This window comes from Hyperoodon ampullatus, assembly GCF_949752795.1.
Source record: "Hyperoodon ampullatus genome assembly, chromosome: 7".
Lineage (NCBI taxonomy): Eukaryota > Metazoa > Chordata > Mammalia > Artiodactyla > Ziphiidae > Hyperoodon > Hyperoodon ampullatus.
The window spans coordinates 69,259,717-69,280,960 of NC_136920.1; the positions used below are offsets into that span (position 1 = coordinate 69,259,717).

The 21,244-nt window shown below is 48.3% G+C and overlaps 1 protein-coding gene across 1 annotated transcript in view; it reads left to right on the plus strand.

The window, feature by feature from the left end:
* The window catches only part of SPON1 (spondin 1), a gene marked incomplete at both ends in the record, with an annotated part of 272,489 nt that overhangs the window by 244,751 nt on the left and 6,494 nt on the right, over positions 1-21,244 (plus strand). The window contains 5 exons of the mRNA XM_079709166.1: positions 8,829-8,893; positions 16,515-16,716; positions 17,710-17,850; positions 18,302-18,377; positions 19,391-19,573. Of these exons, the coding sequence (XP_079565292.1) occupies positions 8,829-8,893; positions 16,515-16,716; positions 17,710-17,850; positions 18,302-18,377; positions 19,391-19,573 (667 nt within the window). The remainder of the gene's footprint in view (positions 1-8,828; positions 8,894-16,514; positions 16,717-17,709; positions 17,851-18,301; positions 18,378-19,390; positions 19,574-21,244) is intronic.

Sequence of the window (21,244 nt, forward strand, 5' to 3'; positions counted from 1 at the left end):
TTCTGAAGGATACGATGAAAGTCCAGAAAATGCGGTTAAGCCCGGGATTGGCACGCTGGTCACCAAAGAACGAGCTAAACCGATGCCTGTGGTAACAGAGGCACACAGAAGGCTAGCCCTCTCTGTGGGGTCATGGCATGATGCCCGTCTCAGAGCTCTCCACCTGCCAGAGACAAATGTGGGTGCAGGGGCAGCAGGGCAGGCCCAGGCGGCTCTGATGCACCCTTCCTCTCCAGCTTCAGAAATGTCAGGCTGCTTTCACAAAACCATCTCACGGGAAAATTATTATCTACGGGCATTATGCAATTTTCCCATCAGAATTACAGGCTGTGTTTGAAAAGAAATAAAAAGAAATTGAATTTGAAATGCTTCTGTGAAACCACATCATCTTCTTGCGGATCTGTTAATGGGCTTCAGATACGTTCTCTGGCTTTGAAATAGCTGATCAGACAGCCACTTGGGATGGCAGCTGCTTCCTAGGAGCAAGGTGGGGTGTAGGCACTTATAAACAGCCAGCCCAGGTCACTGGGGTGTCCATCTGAGGCAGACTCAGAGCCTGTGAGCCTCACCGTGGTTCCTAAGGTGGCCAGCACGTCCTGTCCCTTCCCCTTCCCTCTACTATCAGGCAGGTCTAACAGAGTTCTCTGGCTGGCACTCTCCACTGGCTCTTCCAGTGCGCGCCAGCTCAGGGCACAGGTCCATCAGTGTCACTTTACCCAGCTCTGGCTCCATCCTGCGCTGTGGAGTCCTGGTGGCCTGGGGCTCAGAAGGACGCCAGCTTCTTCCTCAGCACAGCCTGTCATTCAAACAGCAAAGATTGATCAAGCACGCTCTAAACACTGATAGTACAGCGGTGTGTGAGCAAAACAGACAAAAGCCTTTGCCCGCGTGGAATGCTTATTCTAGCAGGGGGAGATCAATGATAAAAAGAAAGCAAAATACATAGTATATCGGATGGGGACAAATGTTACGGGGAAAAAATAACCAGATAAAGTAGTGGGGGTGTGCCAAATAGAGGAAGGGGCAGGGAGTTGCTCTTTTGCACAGTGTGGTCAGCAGAGGCCTCACTGAGCAGGTGACATTTGAGCAAAGACCTGGAAGAGACAGAGGAATGCATGCTCTAGTGTCTGGGAGGACAGCACCCCAGGCTCAGGGGGCAGCAAGTGCTAAGTGTGCCTGGCATGTCTGAGGAGAAGACATCCAGGGCGGCTGGGAGCAAAGTGAGCAAGGGGGAGAGACGTTAGGGATGAAGCTAGTGAGGTAACAGGGGGCAGAGCAGATCATGAAGGGCCAAGGGGGCCATCGCAAGGTCCCCACTGGCTGTGTGGTGTGATGCCATTAGAGGATTTTGACCAGAGGGATGGCATGATGTGGCTGCTATGTGAGGAGGAGCCTGGAGGAGGGCGAGGGAAGAGGCAGAGAGACCGGCCAGGAAGCAGCTGCAATAATCCAGGCAAATGATGATGGTGGTGGCTTGGACCAAGATGGCGCTGAAGACACAGGGAGGATACAGTTCAGGCCCTGCTCTAATGATGGTGACAGACAGTGGTTGGCTCATAAATACATTTTAGAAGTGGAGTTGATAGATGTGCTGGAGGATCAGAGGTGGAGTATGAGAGAGAGAAGCCTCAAGGCTGAGAAACTAGAAGGACAGCATTGCCATTTAACGTAATGGGAAGAATGAGAGAGGCCAGGTTTGGGGAGGAGATGATCAGGAGTTTGGTTTCAGACACGCTGAGTTTGAGATACCAGTTCAACATCCAGATGAGAAAGTGTCAAGACAGTTAACATACAGGCTGGAGTTCAGAGGCGGGGTTGAGGGGAAGATGACAACTTAGGAGTCATCGGTGTATCCACAGCTCGTATTTTAAGGCATGGGACAAGAGGAAATCGCCAAGGCAGTGTGAATAGAAAAGAGAAGAACACCAAGGGCTTGAATACAGGGGCACTCCAGTGTTTGGAGGAGGATGAAGAGGGTCAGCAAGGGAGACTGAAGAGGAATGAGGTGAGGAGAAAATTAAGAGGCAGCAAGTGCCAGAGCCAGGCGGACAGTGTTTCAAGGCAGAGGGAGGGACCAGCTGCATTAAATGGTCTGGAAGCTAAGGGCTGGGCATTGATCATTGGCAGCAGAGAGAGGTGAGGCTCAGTTACTACATCTGGGAAAGGAGGACCATTTGCCTGCCTGCCTCAGAGGGCTACAGTGCAGCCCACGTGAGACCACGGGCAAACTGTGGAGCACCACCGAACGTGAGCTGTTTGTATTTATGACCCGATAAACCCAGAGGCTGTTGAAATGAGGGGAGCCATCCTGGGCACAATTGATGTTAAAGATGCTTAAAGCTCCATTATCACCTCATAAAGTGTCTCATTTCCTGCTGCTCATCACCAGGACACTCACCGAGGGATGAAAAAGTCCCCTTCAGGGCTTCCCTGGTGGCGCAGTGGTTGAGAGTCCGCCTGCCGGTGCAGGGGACGTGGGTTCGTGCCCCGGTCCGGGAGGATCCCACGTGCCGCGGAGCGGCTGGGCCCGCGAGCCATGGCCGCTGAGCCTGCGCATCTGGAGCCTGTGCTCCGCAACGGGAGACGCCACAGCAGTGAGAGGCCTGCGTACGGCAAAAAAAAAAAAAAAAAGTCCCCTTCAGAGGTGGGAGCCATCAGGACTGATATTTTTTATGGGTGGTCAGTGGGAATTCTGGGAAACGGTAGGAGCCAATAATGGAACCAAACACTGCTCACTGGGGTCTTTACACAGGATGACAGGTGCTGTCCTTCCAGAGGGAATCGGGTGTCCCTGTGCCTCAAATCAAGGGCTCCTTGGAGAAAACTGTCAGCCAGGGGCAGCCATGGTCTTGCTGAAAAACAAGCAAAATAGGGGAGGGACAAGAGGGAGATGGAGAAGAAGAATCGTCAGGGAAAGTGGAAAGAGCATGAGCTTTGGGGTCAGACTCGTCTGTATTGGAACCGTGGTTACTGGGCAGTCTTCACAAGTCACTTGACCTCTTTGACCCTCAGTTTCCTCATCTGCAAAATGAAATGGCAGCTATTCCCAAGGTTTTCCTGAGAAGCAAGCTGATAAATGGGGAAATGCACAGTGGGGTGGGGTGGGGGTGGGGGTCTCTGTGTGCGCACACGTGGATCACTGCCCCTGCATTTAGTGTCATCGGCTTTCCTTGTCTTTAGTAGCAGCATTTTCTCTCCAATTCAAGGACCCTGTGCTCCCCCCTCTTTATCAAAACCAGTTCTCAGGACAGCATTACCACTACCAGTATTGTGAACACTGTATGATAATCCCCCGGGCATGGCTGTAATATTCAGAACTCAGGGTAGCCTAGGACATGCCCTGAAGGACAGCGGAAGCACGGGTGGGGGAGGGGTGGGGCCCAACCTTTCAGGAGACCCCGCCCTCCTGCCCCACGGCTTACCCTCCCAGCCCCTTCCACCTGGGTTCACAGGCTGACAAATGTGGTCTCCAGACTGAGGTTTAAACTCTAGACATGCCATTGACTAACGGTGTAACTAATTTCGCCAAAGAAATGTATTGCTGAGGATTAAAAAGTATATACCGATTTTTCAAACGTGTCGTAAGGATTTAATAAGATACTGCATATAAGGTGATTAGCAAGGTGCCTAGCACATGAAAACAGTAGATTGTTGCTGTTGTTGTTTCTACTTGTTTTGATTCCTTCCCCTCATGGATTGCATCTCATTTCTCTCCTTGGGGGGCAGGAGGCAAGTTGGCTGGGCTGACTCCCAGACTGCTGGTCTGGGGCAGGACGTGCTATGGTGAGGAAGCTTAGCTTCAGTGCCACGAGGAGCAAAATGGGCCTTCGGATGAAGAAACAGGTTGTGGTTCAGGACTGGGAGACAAAGGCAAAAGCTCAGGAGGCAGGAAGGTGCAGGAACAGAGAAGAGGTGAGAAGCAAGGCAGGGAGGAGGGGACAGACTCGCCTGTTGCCGTGAGCACAGCTGAGATGCCGGAGCTCTCCCGCCTTGGGAGCTGGCTCGGGGGGGCATGGGAGGGTCCGTGTGGGGTAAGGATGTTCAGACACCAGCCCTCACCCGGCCCCCCAGACTCACATTCTGTCCCTCTGCTCTGCTCAGACGTGACATCTCCTGATAGCCGTGAGATTTCTGCCCCTGACCTGTCCCAGACTTGTTTCCACTCCACAGGAATCCTCCTTCCTCTGGATCTGACCTCAGCCCATGGCCTGATTTAGTAGGCCGTGCAATTTTCATTTGGTACCTGAGGAAGCCTGAGTACAGTTGTAACATCTTCACAATATGTTTACCGAAAGCAAAATGGAAGAACTCATCCCCGGGAAGATGGACATGAGTACCCTGTAGCTTCTTGGAGGTTTTTAATTTTAATTGGCATATCTCTGGGAAAGTGCTAACGTCATGCAAACGAGGCGTGAACTGAGTGCCCTGAAATACTTTGAAAACAGTCCTATGGGAGATGGATAAGGGCTTTAAGGATCTTGAAAGATCCTTTCTGGGCTTTAGAGACTTGTTAAAACAGTTTTTCATTTAAGTCTGAAGTTTGGGTTGCTTACTCTGAATTTAAATTCTTCAGTCTTCAGAATGTAAAGTACCTGGAGCCCCAATGCCCCCATCCAAGGCTCACCCAGCTACATTAACCTTTAAATAAGGGGACATTCTCCTGAGGCCTTGTGGCTTTGTTGATGCTACTGTGTGCTCCATTCTCTGTACTTAGGCAGTACAAATCAGTTCTAATACCATCTTGGCCTGAATGTGAATAAGAATAAGAGTAGTAGCTAGTATTGATGCTAATACAGGCACGGTTATTAGCACGTTACTTGAATTATGTCATTTTGTCCCCCTAATAACACCATGTGGTAGATATACTTTTTGTTGGTTGGTTGGTTGGTTGGTTGGTTTTTTTTTGCCGTACGCGGGCCTCTCACTGCTGTGGCCTCTCCCGTTGCGGAGCACAGGCTCCGGACACGCAGGCCCAGTGACCATGGCTCACGGGCCCAGCCGCTCCGCGCACGTGGGATCCTCCCGGACCGGGGCACGAACCCGCGTCCCCTGCATCGGCAGGGGGACTCTCAACAACTGCACCACCAGGGAAGCCCGGTAGATATACTGGATTTTTTTTTTTTTTTTTTTTTTTATGGCTGTGTTGGGTCTTTGTTTCTGTGCGAGGGCTTTCTCTAGTTGTGGCAAGCGGGGGCCACTCTTCATCACGGTGCACGGGCCTCTCACTATCGCAGCCTCTCTTGTTGTGGAGCACAGGCTCCAGACGCGCAGGCTCAGTAATTGTGGCTCACGGGCCTAGTTGCTCCGCGGCATGTGGGATCCCCCCAGACCAGGGCTCGAACCCGTGTCGCCTGCGTTGGCAGGCAGATTCTCAACCACTGCACCACCAGAGAAGCCCATACTTTTTAACCCTATTTCAGAGATGAGAAAGCTAAGGGAAGTCAGCGACTTGCCAAAGGACACAGAGCTAGTCACGGTGCAGTCAGGATTTGAAATCAGGTATGACTCTAGGGCTTATGCTCTTATCCATGCTACTTTCCTGCCTGCTGGATTAGTAAAGATGAAAAAGATTGATAGTGTCCAGTGTGCCCAAAGTTGTAAAGACATTGGCACATACACATTCTTGCTGAAGTATCAATTGGTACAGACATTTGGAGGACAATTTGGTAGGCACTACCAAAATTGTCAATTTGCTTCATCGTTTGATCATTCCTGGAAGTCTATGACACAGGAACTTGTAAACAAAGAAATATGTACACAAGTGTTCATTATAGCATCATTTATATAAACAATTAAATGTCCACCAATAATGCCAGTTAAATAAGAGAACATGCATGCTATGGAATTCTACACATACATCAAAAAATGGTGTGGCTTTGCTTTTTCACCAATTTACTGAGTATCCACAGCACTTGGATATGGCCATGAACAAGCCAGACCCTCTCCAATTCTATAGAGCTTTGGTTCTACTAGAGAATTTTGATGCTTCAAGAAAAATATTTAGTTTTTAAAATATATTTTCCAGAATGTTCCTGTGTTCTTATTTCATTGGCTAACATAAAAGATCACAACATGGAACTGTTCATCATGCAGATGGTGCGTAACCATGAGATGAAACAGTTTACAGGAAGAAGCTGTTCTAGTGCCTGCAGACGTGGAACCACCATCCTTGGAGCCTCCATGGCTCTAAAAAATACAGATGGAATGTCAGCACCATAAACACTAGTGGAGGGCCCCAAAAATTTCTGTTGAGTTATATGCTGCAAAAGCAAAATCAGTGTCATTAGTTGGGACTTGAAAACCAAGATTTAATTGTAATACAAGGTGCATCTGCAGGGCCAGCTAACTTGGTGGCCCCCTTAACTCCACCCACATTGATTTTATTTTTTAGTAAAGTATTTCTTCAAGGGCAAAAGGACTGTCTTCAGACAGTACCTCATTCCTTGGATCTCATACTTGGATTTCTTTTCTTCTAAGTCTTGACCTGGCTTACCCTAATTTGAAGATCTCTAACACTTTAAATCAAGAAAAGAGGAGTTATATTGCCATAGGTACTGACATGGAAAGTTTCCCATGATACGATAGTAAGGGGAAAATGTAAAAATCGTGGTGCAGAATAAGATATTCAATATGATGCAATTTTTGTGGGAAAAGCTGTATATAATGTACGTGCACACACACACATAATACCTAAGAATAGTAAAAGGTCTGGAATGATATGTACTGAACTGTAACACTCTGGAGAAGGAGGTGGCAGAAGCCAGGGTGCATGCTAAAGTAGAATGCTCAACATTTACAGTGTGTGCTTCTGTGATGCTAAATTTTTCCACAAAAAGCATGTATTATTCTGAAATTAAAAATCAAAGAAAAAAGCTAGCTGATGCGGGCCACGGAGGCAAAACTCAGGGATTCAGAAATCACCCTGGAAGTTGTGGGGAGCTGTTGCAGGGTTTAGGCAGGCAATGGATATGGTCAGATTTGCGGAAATGTCAAGGGTGGACTGGGGAAAAGCAAGAAGATACTAGAGCCGGGGCAACTGGTGAGGAGACCGTGGAAGGCCTCGAGATAGTAAGGCTGTGAATGCAGTGGATCTTGGGGCCCGACGGCTGTGAGGGGTAAGAGATGGAGGAATGCAGGCAGCTGCTGGATGTGCCCAACGGGGTCCACTGAGGAAGAGCAGTGTTCTAGGGGCAGATGAAGAACTCATTGTGGGACACGGAACGTATGAGCTAAGTACAGGAAACCCAGGTCACAGGAGACCAGCTCGAGTCTTACATGTGACTTCATGTCAGGCAGCTTCTCTCAGTCACTCAGCAGATGCGTATTAGGAGTGAGTCAGGGATACAGTCTCAACAAATTAAAAAAATCTCCCATGAGAAATGTAAAGTGCTCTGTTAGGACTTGGAAACGCTCTCCCTGCAGACATGTGAGTGGCGGGGGGTGTCTGTGCATACACAGATTCTTTCCTCTGACCAAAGGGGGGAACCCCCAAGGAAGCCTGAGCTCAGAGCAGGCTGCGAGCTTCTGGGGGGACGGGGTGCTCTGTGGGCCTCACTCCTGCCCTCGCCCCACCAGGACCATCAGTAGGTGCCCAAGCTGAGCAGGATCTGGCTGAGCTCCTGTCCCCTCTAAGCTCCCCCACCCTGCTCCAGCAACCCATTCCCTGGCTGCAGATGAGGTGCTCCAGACCAGAGGCTTTTTCTAATCTTGCGGCCTGAGCCTGGAGGCACCTCTGACCTCCTCCTTGCATGGGCTTTTCTGGGCAAGGTACCCACCAACTAAGGAGAAGTTCATCGATTCATCCCAAATACATGCCAGGTACCTGCTGCCAGGAACAACTCTAAGGACTGGGGCAGAGCTGTGGGCCATCCAAGCCAGTCTCTGCCCTTCGGGAACTCAGAAACCTGTTCATTCGGCAACAAAGCTCTTGCTGCCCCTGCTGGTAACATCCTGGGCTTTTCTGGGCAGCGTGGACAGTGGTGTCTGAGCACTGCTGGGCCCCGGCCCGGGGAAGGGGAGCTCCAGGACCAGCTGAATCCACTCTGGGGAAACCCCAGCCAAAACTGAATTTGGACCTGTGGAAGCTTAAGCCTTAAAAAGCCTATGGTAGCCCTCAGCCCCAATGTGTAATTGAAAATAAAAACCCAAACAAATCTCAAAGTAAAGTTAAGCAGGATTAACAAAATTCTGATTTTTCCCCACGATGGTGACTTAAGGCTTTCCTTCTAAAATGTTAATTATCAAATTCTTCCTCAAAAAATTCTTTTAGGTCCCCAAGCTTCAAGGGTGCCTTACACACTGTCCAAAGCAAACTAGAGCAGGATTACGTGAGTGGCCCAGGAGCGTGGGCCCCAGGCTTCATCTTGCCCTCCTTGTCCAAGGGAGTCTGATCCAGTATGTGAGTCTCGACAGCAGGAGAGGCCTCGGGGGTGACAACCCTCGGGGTCAGATGGTGGCTGCAGTGTGGCTGGAGCAGGCCCCAGTGGAAGCCTGGACACAGAGAGCATGACCTGCCCTCCAGGCTGGACATGATGTGGAGGTCTGGCCATCCCAGGGGGAGGGCAAGTTAGAGCCTGGCTCCTGTGGAGAAGGGTCTGCGCTGGAACCCTTAAGTGTGGCTCAGTGGGCCCCTTGGTGTCCAGCACACACCAGGCACCCTGGATGCAGCCCCACCTCCTGGGATTGCCAAGACTCCAGGGCTCTTCACCCGGGGGCAGGTAGAGTCTCAGCAGCAGGTAAGGGCATGGGGGTGGACGTCACTATGTCAGAGCCCTCTTGCTCCCTGAGCCCAGCTCTCCTCACTAAATACCTGTGGTCCTTTTTTACAGAGCGATGAGGTCCTCACTGTCATCAAAGCCAAAGCTCAGTGGCCAGCCTGGCAGCCTCTCAACGTGTAAGTAGCAACAGGGCCCTGTCCAGCCCCCAGCCTGGCCTTGTACGTGGAGCCACCCGCCTCCTGGCCGCCGCATGCCAGCTATGTCGTAAAAGTCAGCACTGCCTCTCAGGTGGCTGAGCAGGTGAGGTGCACTGCTCATGCGTGCAGTACCAAGTGCCCCTACCTCCTCGGGGAATGCAGCCTTGGTCTCTGTGTCCCCCATGGCTTTAACATTGCAGAGGACCCCACTCAGACACTGGAGGTGTTAAGAACACGGTTAACTATAAAGCTTTGAAAATCAGGGGGAGAATTCTAAATTGAGGGTCACCAAGGAATGGGAGACAATCAACACCAAGGACATGGTTGAGAGACAGCTTGAGAATGAGAGTCAAGGGCTTGGGACTGAGTCCCGAGGAGCTCCAACATTTAATGCTGAGGAGGAGTTGCCTGCAAAGGGAGCAAAAAAGGAATAGCAAGGAGGTTGGGGAAGGAAGCTTGGTAACAGGGAAGCCAAGGGAAGAAAGCATTCAAGAAGGACAGCTGTGTCCAGGGCAGCTGAGAGATCAAGGAAGACCAGAGTTGCACAATGCCAGTTGGATTTATCAACATCAAGATCATCAGTGACCTTATTGGGAATCCTTTCTGCCGAGTTATGGGGGGAGGGTAAACAGCCTGGAGCAGGGTGAAATGTGAACAGAAAGTGAGGTTATGGAGTCAGTGAGTACAGACAACTCTTCTGCGAAATTTGATGTGAAAGAAGAGAGACTGGGCAGTAGCTCCAAGAGGATGAAAGAATCAGTGGAGCTTTTTTTTCCTGAAGATTTGAAAAAAAATATTTGGGGACACCTTCCCACCCTTTACCCATCCCTCAGATATCTTGAGACCCCAGTGGAACAGAATTAATCCATGGCAAACACTCAGATTTCCCAAATTCCCAAAGCCTCTCCACTCAGTGCTACCAGCTTGTTAAGGGAAAGGAATTTTCCTTTGGTTTTCCCATACCCCAGTCTCCCCTTTCCTCTTCCAAATCTCATTAGGAAGTCAAATTAGGAAGCCTACATGCAGCCAAGTTTTGTTTTGCAGAAACAACCCTGCCCCTCCTTGTGAGCCTGCTCTATTGAGGTTAATGGGATTCTAGCCTCCCTCAGGCCAGTGGAAAGCCAGGGTGACCTACTTTGTGAGGTCCTGCCCAGAGAAACTGACTTGTTTTTCAATGATCTTCATCATTATCCCCAGGACCACTTCTCAAAGGACAGCCATGAATGAACAAATTAGCTGCTGACTTGTTTAGCTCAGTAAATCAAGCTGTGGCTCCAAAAGCCCAGAGTACAGGTAGAGACAGGAAAGACAAATTCTGAGCAAAAGCCACATCCTCCACAAGTTCTTCCGGCGCCTGAGTAGAAAATGCCTAGGTTTCCTGCAAATCAATGCTGAATTTCCACCACCCAGTTCCTCCAGTTAAGTCTGACTGTTAGGAATTACTGGAACTTTAAAAAATAAATTTTATTCCTTTCCTTACGATGCATCCTCTAAAGGACTGTAGTCTCCTTAATTATTCCCAGCCATTCTGATTAATTAACATTTGTTTAGACAGATCTGTTTGTGAGACAGATGAGAGGCAGGTGAAATAGAGACATGGTCACCCTTTCCAGAAATCATGCCTCTGGAGGGTCTGTGCTCCCTTAATCATCCCAGCCATGGTTCCCAGGGGCCAGAGGCATCTTTCTGTGAAATCAGGGCTGGAAGTTTCAGGGTGCTCCCGGTCTCCTGTAGAACCTGCCCACGTCCGTTGATGTCCCCAGGATTGTAAAGGAAGACTGGCCTTGGACTAGAGAACGCAGAGGTCTAACAGGCCAGATGGACTCGGAGCCCTAGATGACTCCAAGTTATAAACAGAGTTGTCCAATGCAGAGACCTCTCTGAAGCCTTCCTCCAGCCACACGGACTTCAGCCTAGTGAATGGCTCTAGCACCGCCTAGTGTCGAGATTGAGTTTCTGCAACCTTGAAAGCTATTGAGGATTATTTGAAACGAACAAGAGGGACAGAACTCAGCATATGAGTGACCTGAGTCTCACAGATATGGATCTGTAACTTAGAATGGTATAGTAAGTCTCTAGAAGGACCATAACAATCCTTTATTGCCTCTTTTCTTTTGTCGTGTTTTTGAAAGCTTTGTTTAGAAAAGCAGAGTGAGAAGGAAATCAACATTTACCAAGTCCTTTTATGGTGCCAGTCATGATGATAAGCAATTTCCTCACTAAAAGCCCTGGGGTGGGTCTGAGGATGCTCCCATTTTGAAGATTAGTAATTGTAAAGGGAGACGAGGTCAAAGCTGCTGTCACATAGCTAATAAGTGACTGAACCAGGGCTCAAATCCAGCTGTCTCTTCCAGTCCCCTTTGTTCTCTCCCACATCACGCTGCCTCTCTGAATGTAAAAAGGCACAAGATATCTCTGTGTCTTCATTTGGTTTTCATTTTTCTGGTATGAGTTGTCTGTTCATAACTTTCCTTTACCTATTGGGATTGTGGTGTTTCTTTGTTGGTTTTTTTTTTTTTTTTTTTTTTTTTTTACAGATTTGGACTAACTCTGTACATACTATAGGTATTAACATTTGTCAGTCAAACTAGAGGGAGACATTTTTGCTAACATGTCATTTTTCCTTTCTAATTCAACACTGTTGTTTCCATTATGCAGATGTTTTTAGTTGGTATATAATTCAATTACTTACTTTTGTGACCGCTTTTATTGTTTCAAAGCTGAGAAAATTAACATTTCTCTAACATATCAAAAAACTTGACTTTTTTTTCCTATGATCTGGTTGTTTTTTACTTAACTCTGAGTTTTTGCTGTTTGGTGGGATATGTGTGTGTGTGTGTGTGTGTGTGTGTGTGTGTGTGTGTGTGTGTGTGTGTGATATTAGACGTGAATACCATATTTTTTTAAACTGCAATTAAGTTAGCCCAACCCCACTTGTTGCGTGATCTTTCCTCTCCCCCTCAATTTTATATGAGTCCTTATCTAAAGTTTCTGGAATCTTCAGCCTGTGCCACTGATCTATATTTCTATCTTATCCTGGATATTACACCATTTTCATTATCATACGTTATAGTATATTGTTATATGGTATGGCCAGATCAATTCTCTTTGCCAGAAAAGTGATAAAAATTTAAATCCCAGATAGAAAAATAAGATCAAATTAATAAAATACTTTATATGGGAAGACATGGCATATAAGAAAGGCATGAATAAGAATTTTTATTATGGTTTGGACAAATTAAAGAATCCCAGTCATATCTAGCATTTCCTAAAGAAAACTCACATATATTCTTATCCATTTCATTATTTTAAATAGCATTTTTATTATAGAATAAATACTTTGAGGTAATTTTAAAATTAGGTCTGAAGGCCAAAGGAAGTGTTAAGAGCTCCATATTCATTTCCTAGATTAACTCATTTATTTCAACAAATATTTGAGGAGAATCTACCGCATGCCAAATTCTAAGCCAGGCACCAGGATGTAGCTGTAAAAAAGACGAAAATGGTCCCTATTCTTTTGGAAACTAACAGGGAAGATGGAAATTAAACAAGGAACTCCAAGGAAAGAGTGAGTTCAACATGCTCTGGGAAGGTACTCCAGGGGTCCTAAGCAATTTGAGGTGAGGGCAGGAAACATTTCCTCCCCTCAAGCTGGGGGGCCTGAGGATGAATTTTCCAGTCGAGGGTACAAGAAAAGAGCAGGACGTAACTGAACGTGTTATAAAATCGTTCCCAGGCTTTTACAGCCAAATTTACCATATCACCCAACCTAAGGTCAGGCGTTTTGTGCAGGGATCGGTTGCCCCAAATTTTCTACCCCTTGAAACACTTACCAAGGTCTGGGGGATACCTCATTCAGGTTACAGATTTGGCCAAAATGCATTAGCAGAGAATGATTTGTATAAGCCTTGTAAAACACAGGAGGTTCTCAGTTGGTTACATCCTTCAGCTGGGCAGAGTAGCAGGGTGGTGTGTTGGATGGGGGTTGGTTTGGTTTCTCCAGCTGTGGATTCCCAAGCAGAGCTGGTTTTGTCCTCTTAGCTTGTCATGATGAATAGCTTCATCCATGGGGTACAGGATATGAAAGACTACCTGACCCACAACCATATGCTCAGGGAGATGGGAAGGTAACAGGTGTAGTGGTTGGTCTCTGACAACGGAAGAGAAGCCTTCCTCCAAGGCACTGCTGGACTCCCGAGGGGTCCAGAGCCAAGCAGTCCCGCTCTGCCCACTTGCCTGTGCTCTCTGCCAGGCAGTTACTGAAGGCAGACCCCAGACGGTGTCCTGTTAATCCCTAGGTGAGCAATGCCGCAGCTCCCCAGACTGCAATTGTTGTAGAAGCCAGGTCTTTAAAGAAGCTGCTAAAAGCAATGACCTACATGCCAGAAAATGCATGCATGGGAAAAGGAAATGAAATCCCCCAATTTGTACCTAACTAAATAGCAGACTATGTAAGTGTGGGACTTTAGCAATATATAAAGGCCTCCTAACATATCATCTGAGCCTCACAGCAATACGGCAGGTGGGTAATGTCAGATGAAGAAACTGAGACTGGAAGAGGATGAGTGAGTTACTTGCCCAAGATCTAGTGAGTAGTGGAGCTCAAGTCATCATACATCTACTTGTTCAGCTGGCCCACTGGAAACCTGGTATTGGGATATGGCTGTGAAACAGGTTTGTGCCCTCAAAGGGCTCCTAGTCTAGTGGGGGAGACCAAACAGGGAGGAAGAGATTACAATCAAAGGGTACAGCTCAGAGACCTACACAGAGTGTGTGGAAATACAAACCAAAGGCACTGGTCTCAGTGCAGGGTATCAGAAAGGCTCCTGGATGAGGTGACTCATGACCTGAGGCTTGGAAGATGAGTAGACCAGTGATTCTCAAATTTGAGGCACATTAGAATCACCCGGAGGGATCATTAAAACAAAATGCTGGGTCCTACCCCCAGTCTCTAAGTAAATCTGGGTGAGGCCCAATAATTTGCATTTCCAACAAGTTCCCAGAGGACACTGATGTTTCTGGTCCAAGAACCACACTTCGAAGGCCACTGAAGGAGAGCCTTCCCAGCAGATGCAAGTGCACGTGGGTCCTGATGCCAAAGCCAGGTTCAGGCCAGGCTCTTCCTCCACTCAGGTTCCAGAACCTACACTGGCATCAGGCTGAAGTGAGAAGTGCATTCAGGAAGGCCTCCCTCCCCTTGCCTCTCTTTTCTGATCTCCATATGACCCTTCAGTGCTGTTTCACTCGGTAACAGTAATACAGTAAGTCCCCTACATACGAACGAGTTCCGTTCCTGCGTTCTGAAGTCCAATTTGTTCATAAGTCCAACAAAGTTAGCCTAGGTACCCAACTAACACAATCGGCTATATACTACTGTACTGTAATGGGTTTATAATAGTTTTCACACAGATAATACATAAAAAACAAACAAAAAAATAAAACAGTTTTAATCTTACAGTACAGTACCTTGAAAAGTACAGTAGTACAGTACAACAGCTGGCATACAGGGGATGGCATCTGAGTGAACAGGCAAGAAGAGTTACTGACTGGAGGAGGGAGAGGAGATGGGAGATGGTAGAGCTGAAAGATCGTCAGCAATAGGAGACGGAGGGCAAGCTGCAATTTCACTCACACCTGACGTTGATGGAATGCACATTCGCATCTTTGAAAGTTCGCAACTTAAAGGTTCATATGTAGGGGACTTACTGTAGTAGTAATTGGTCTGGTGCCAGACACTGAGCTAAGTACTGGATGCGAGTTCTGTCATTAAATGCTAACAGTAACCCTTTGGGGTAGAAGTTATGGGGATCCCCATTCTGTAGATTTGGATACTGAGGCACAGAGAGGTTTAGTCATTTGTCCAAGGATACGCAGCTCTAAGAGGTGGTATGGGATGATGCACACCCAGGCTTCCTGCCTTCTCTGCTTGTTGCCTGATCCCGTCCGGCCCAAGGGGCCCAGTTCCACAGGGCCCAAGCAAGCCTGGAGTCATCACTTTCTGGGGACAGATGAGGGCAGCCAGAAGCAGCTGGTCCCAACAGATGGGCACAGAGACTCCCAAACAACTGCCAGCTGGACTGAACAGACGAGTTGGTCCCCAGCTAAGGATTCCCCATGATCAGCAACCTGGGTGGAGAGTCAGGCAGAGCTGTCTTCATGCCTCAGCCTCACCAGCTGCGTCTCAAAGTTTATTAACTTCTATAAGCTTTCCTTTCTTCTTTACAAAATGAGATGATAATTCTAACCCCTACAGGAGTATCATGAAGAGAAAATAAAATAATGCAGGTGTGCCACCAAGTGTGGCTGAGTGACCATAGCTCTCCCACCACGCCTCTCAGTGGGCTGCCACCGTTGATCTCATACAGCTCTGGCCACTCCTAGGACCTTGTCTTAGCAACACGAGGACACAGAGGTTGAAGAACTGCCTCTCACAGCTTGGGGGCTGTCAGCCAAAGGTTTCTGGCTCTACAGCTGGGTCCCTGCTCGCCCACTGGAGGAAACAGCCAAGGAACCAGCTGTGAGGCGATGGGTGAGCTCTGCTGCCAGGGCAGGGCCTTGCTCTGAGCAGCCTCTGGGGGTACTGGAGGCAGCAGGCTGGGGAGATAATCCCTCTGATGGCACAATGTTGCTCTAGAGAGTGAAGTGGGGCTGGGGGCGGTGGGGACTTAGAAACTGATAACGAAAAGAACTTGGACCTTGAATTAAGATTGACTTCGGTTGTGGTCTCCGTTCTGCCACTTCACTTTGTGACTCTAGACAAGTTACATAACTCTTCTGAGCCTCAGTTTCCTCATCCATAAATTAGAGTCAATAATCCTTACCCCAGGTCTGCTCTGAGGCATCTATGAAAATGTATAAGGAAAGGCTTGGGGCATCATTAAGCAGTTTTTATTTGTCAAATTCACCTCACTTCCAATACGGCTGGGCGCACACGTAGCCCGTAATATTTGTTCATTCGCTTATTCAAAAACATTGGCTTAGCATCTACGATGTGCCAGGCACTGGAAATAAAGCCATGAAGAAGGCAAACAGAATCCCTGCTTTCCCAGAGCTTACACTCCAGTGAGAAACGATAGTCAATAAACAGATAAGCAAATAAATAAGAAAACACAAAATAATAGTAAGTGCTGAAGACACATTAAAAATGGATAGCGTGGGCTTCCCTGGTGGTGCAGTGGTTGAGAGTCCGCCTGCCGATGCAGGGGACGCGGGTTCGTGCCCCGGTCCGGGAAGATCCCACATGCCGGGGAGCGGCTGGGCCCGTGAGCCATGGCCGCTGAGCCGGAGGACGTAAGCCATGGACGCTGAGTGCATCCGGAGCCTGTGGTCCGCAATGGGAGAGGCCACAACAGTGAGAGGCCCGCGTACCGCAAAAAAAAAAAAAAAAAAATGGATGGCGTGGTAGCATATGGTTCTCTCCACGTGTGGCCAATGGATGGGCTTGGAGAGAGAAACCAGTAATAGCCAAAGGTAGAGACCAGTGGGAGAATCCCCCTTCTTTCTCTCCCTCTCATCCTTTAGCCAAATGTCTGGCCAAATGTCCCTCAGAGCATGCACCCCCAGGGCCCCGAAGGTAAAGGTCTCTGTATTTGGTTTCCAGGAGAGCAGCACCCTCGGCTGAATTTTCAGTGGACAGGACGCGCCACTTAATGTCCTTCCTGACCATGATGGGCCCCAGTCCCGACTGGAACGTGGGCCTGTCCGCAGAGGATCTGTGCACCAAAGAGTGCGGCTGGGTCCAGAAAGTGGTGCAGGACCTGATTCCCTGGGACGCTGGCACCGACAGTGGGGTGACCTATGAGGTACGTGTGCGCCTGGAGTGGTGAGTGACAAACCTTCCCGAGCGCCTGCTCCTTGTCTGGCCCTGTTCTGGATGCCCTGGCCATGGAGGTGAGTCTGTCCCAGGCTCTGTACCAGATGAACTCACAGTCCGGTAGGGGAGCCCAGCATGGTCCCATCATCACATACTCACATGCTGTGTGACTCGGGCTCCGGGAAGTGTCCATGCAGCTGGTCAGGAGAGCACAGGAAGGGACTCTGCTGAAGAGCAGTTCAGAGATAAGCATTAAGGAACAGCAGGCAAAAGGCATGGAGGCAAAAAGAAAGAGAGAGACAGAGAGAATGGGGAACAGCAGGAAGTTGACGTGTGTTGAGCTGGGCCAGATTCCGAAGGTTTCCGGATGGCCAGGCTAAGGAGTTTGGATTCTCCTCTGAATGTCAATATTTTTCAGATATGGTTGGCACACCAACTGCATCGAAATCTGGAATCATCAGAAAACCAGTGGTAGGACAATCTAGAACAGATGTTGGTAAACTATGGTTTGGGGGCAACCTGGAGTTTTCTAACCCAGCCTCACGCATTCAACCGCATGTTGTCTGGGGCTGCTTTCTCACTACAACTGAGTTGAGTCATTGCAACAGACACAGTTGGCCCAAAAAGCCTAAAATATTTACCATCTGACCCTCTGCAGACAAGTTTGCCAACTCCTGGTCTAGTGGGAAGAACTCTGGATTCAGACCAACCTGGTTCAGCAATTTCCTAGCTGGAAATGGCTCTCTAAAACTCGGCATCTTCATCTGGGCATAATCCTACTGTGTACATGGGAGAATTTGAAAGTATAGATCTACAAATGTTCATGCACAACACATGGCATGAACAAAATTCTGTAAATATAAATAGCAGTTATACTTGTTAAATTCCTTTCAAGGTTTTTGTTCTGATCATATATCAAATCTTTGTGGTTTTTAACCAGTTTTATTTCCCACTCTCTGTATCTGTGCTTTCTCCACTGCAGTCACCCAACAAGCCCACAATTCCCCAGGAGAAAATCCGACCCCTGACCAGCCTGGACCATCCTCAGAGTCCTTTTTACGATCCAGAGGGCGGGTCCATCACTCAAGTAGCCAGAGTTGTCATTGAGAGAATCGCTCGGAAGGTACTGGGTTAGAGCTCACCCTGGCACAGACCCTTCCCATCAGGAGACCAGACCCCTTTCAGCTCTTGAATCATGCAGTCCCTGGCATATTCAGGATGTGGAATTCCTGGGCCTCCCAGAGTTTCTAGAATGCAAATTATTCGTAAGATATAAATGAGCAAAATGAACATGGTGGTACAGTGTGATGCTCAACCAAATGATTTGCTCCAGGTAACTAGGCTTCATCATGAATGCCATAATCAATTGCTAATGTCTGCCATGGGTCAGGAAGTGGGAAGTTGTGGCTTTACTGCCATTTCTTTTACCGGTCAGGTTGTAAAAGTGAGCCATAACTCCGTCATGGCCTAGGATTTGTATACAGGGTGGGCATTCGATTTTATATCCTCTTTCATCTTTCCCCCACACATTCCGTTCCTTAATGTGAGCCCTCCAAGTTAAATTCCTTTTGCAGGGGGAACAGTGCAATATTGTACCTGACAATGTTGACGATATTGTAGCAGACCTGGCTCCAGAGGAGAAAGATGAAGGTAAGTCATCTTCCTTTGTTGCAGGTGGCAACATAAATTGGGAACTAAACATAAACTATCTTTTGGGAAAGCAATTTGCTAACATGTTTTAAAAGCCACAAATATATCCTTTGATTTGGTAATCCCTTCTTTGCGGATTTCTGCTTGAAATATAATTCAAAACAAGGCCAAGGCTAGGCACAAAGTATAAGGGAGTTGGTGAAGGTATGACACTGGAATATATATTCAACAGTATCAGGCAAATGGCATTTGCATAGGCTTCACAGTACTCAGATGACTCTCTGCTTTGATTCTCACACTACTAGCCTGTGAGGAGTGGGTCCATCCACTTCCCCAGCAAGGAAAGTGAGCCCAGACCCTACAGTCAGGAGGCAGTGGCAGAGCCCTGGCTTCAGCTCAAGTTCTCTCATAGGATCTGGAGCCAGACAAGCTGGGCTCTCCTCCTGTGGCCCTGGGCAAGAGGCCCACCTTTCTATCAGTTTCCTCAACTGTAAAATGGGGATAATAGAAGAACCCGCCTTGTAGAGAGCTGTGGTAAGGAGCTAATGGGATAAGACAAATACGGTTCTTAGAATGATGCGGGCACATGGTAAGTGCTCAGTGAACAATGGCCACCCTTATTCTCATCATGACACTGTGTATGGGTCACTGGGAAGATGAGCAACACCACACAAAAAAACCTGTGTTTCCCCCAAATTGCCTGTGATATGCCTGCACCTGTGTGGAAACGATGTCTGCCAGGGTGAGGGGCTTGTGTTCATGTGTTGAGGGGAAGGGACAGTAAGAGAATCTTTCCTTATTATTAAGTTACTTAGATTTTTATTAGTGGAATGCCCAAACTATAATTTTGAAAGGCAAGTGAATGGCTGCTTGCATCCCCGGAGTACCCAGGCTCCCGGAGGCTGGGCAGACAGCGGGGATTTTCTTGTCCCCGCGTGAGCTCGTCTGGGGAGAGAGGGCCAGTCACAGCTTCCACAGGCTCCCAGGAAAACCATGTCACATACTCTTTCCAGATGACACCCCCGAAACCTGCATCTACTCCAACTGGTCCCCGTGGTCTGCCTGCAGCTCTTCCACCTGCGACAAAGGCAAGAGGATGCGGCAGCGCATGCTGAAGGCACAGCTGGACCTCAGTGTCCCCTGTCCTGACACCCAGGACTTCCAGCCCTGCACGGGCCCGGGCTGCAGCGATGAAGGTGACGAGACACCCAGGCTCAGGAAGGGAGGGTCCTGCCTGGCCGTGCCAGCCTCTCATACCTGGTCAGGCAGCACCCCCCCCAATGGGGCACTAGGACCCTGACTGTATTTGTCAGTGAGGACCACCAAGGGCAGACTCCCATGTCCAACAGTATCTTGAGGGCTGTGAACACAGACATGTCTTATGACATCAAAAGAATTCTTGAGATTAACTGACCTCCCCATACCCCCCAGCCATGAAAGAAAATAGACACAAGTTACTGAAGAGCTAGCACACATCTTATTTATGACAAACAACAGATAGCAAGCTGCCTGCTTCTGGGCCTTAACTTCAACCTCTTTTTAAGCAGCAGGTGAACAGGTTGGCCAAGATTGAATCTAAATCATTGCCCTAATTCTGTGTCATTCATGGACCCCCGTGCATGTCCTACCTCACTCAGCCTGGGTCAGAGCCCTCAGTTCCTTGCGTCAGGACCTGTGGACTGACTGCAGCAATTCTGTCTCTCCTTGTAGCTGGTCAAAGGTCAAGCTTGAACAATAAGCTTGCAACACCCATGTCATGATGGCTCAGGCTTCAACATGGCACTACTCTGATTGCTGTGCAAAGGCCAGCTGCCTACTTTCCAGGGTACACTTCCTCTCTGACTGAACAGATCTATACTCTGTGCTCTATCTTAACTGTCTCAGAGGTGTAACAAGGCAATAGGAAGGGATGTATAGGCTGGGCTGGTTTATGGCAGGAAGAAAACCATTTCCAAGCTGAGGATAATTGAAGAAAGCTTACCCACCACTGCAGGCATTCACTCTCTGGCTCTTCCTGGGGCACAGTCTTAAATACCTCTCCTGGCTGCACTCCACAGTGGTTTATTGCTGTTTGTGCCTATGATAATGCACTTCAGAGAGGAGTGAACCCTGCATGCACAGGCCATTCCTACGAACAGGCAGGCAGGAAGTTGTGACAGGACTGGCAACGCTGGAGGCTCTTTCTCTTTCTTGGGGTTGAGGGGAGGCAGATGGGTGGGCTGTCTGTGGCCTGCAGTGGGAGCTGAGATCTTTAACCACCCCCTCTACAGGGGTGGAGTTCAGGTGGCTCCCCGGAGGTAATGACAATTCTGAAACATGTTGGGCTATGCCTGGTGGTGTAGTTTTGGTGTTACACAGCATCAAGTTTACCAACTTTTTTGAATTGTACAGTTCAGTGGTATTAAGTACACACACACACACACACACACACACAGAGTTAGGCAACCATCACCACCCTCTATCTCCAGAACTCCTTTCATCTCGCAAAACAAACTCTAGACGCATTAACCACTAATTCTCCATTCCCCCAACCCCTGGCAACCACCATTCTACTTTCTAAGAATTGACCATTCTAGGTATCTCATGTAAGTGGAATCATACAGTATTTGTCTTTTTGTGACTGGCTTACTTCACTCAGCATAATGTCCTCAGGTTCATCCACGTTGTAGGACATGTCAGAATTTCCCTGTGTCTCATGTGGGTTCCAGCCATCTTTATTACTGCACCGCCAGCAAGCACTGTCTAGCAACACTGTCCATAGGTTCAATAACAATGTGAAGGCATCACCCATGTGCATGTGACAGCCTGCAGACATGTGCAGGAGGCTTCACACTGTGACTTCAGTCCTTCTTTCTAGCCTCATCTCC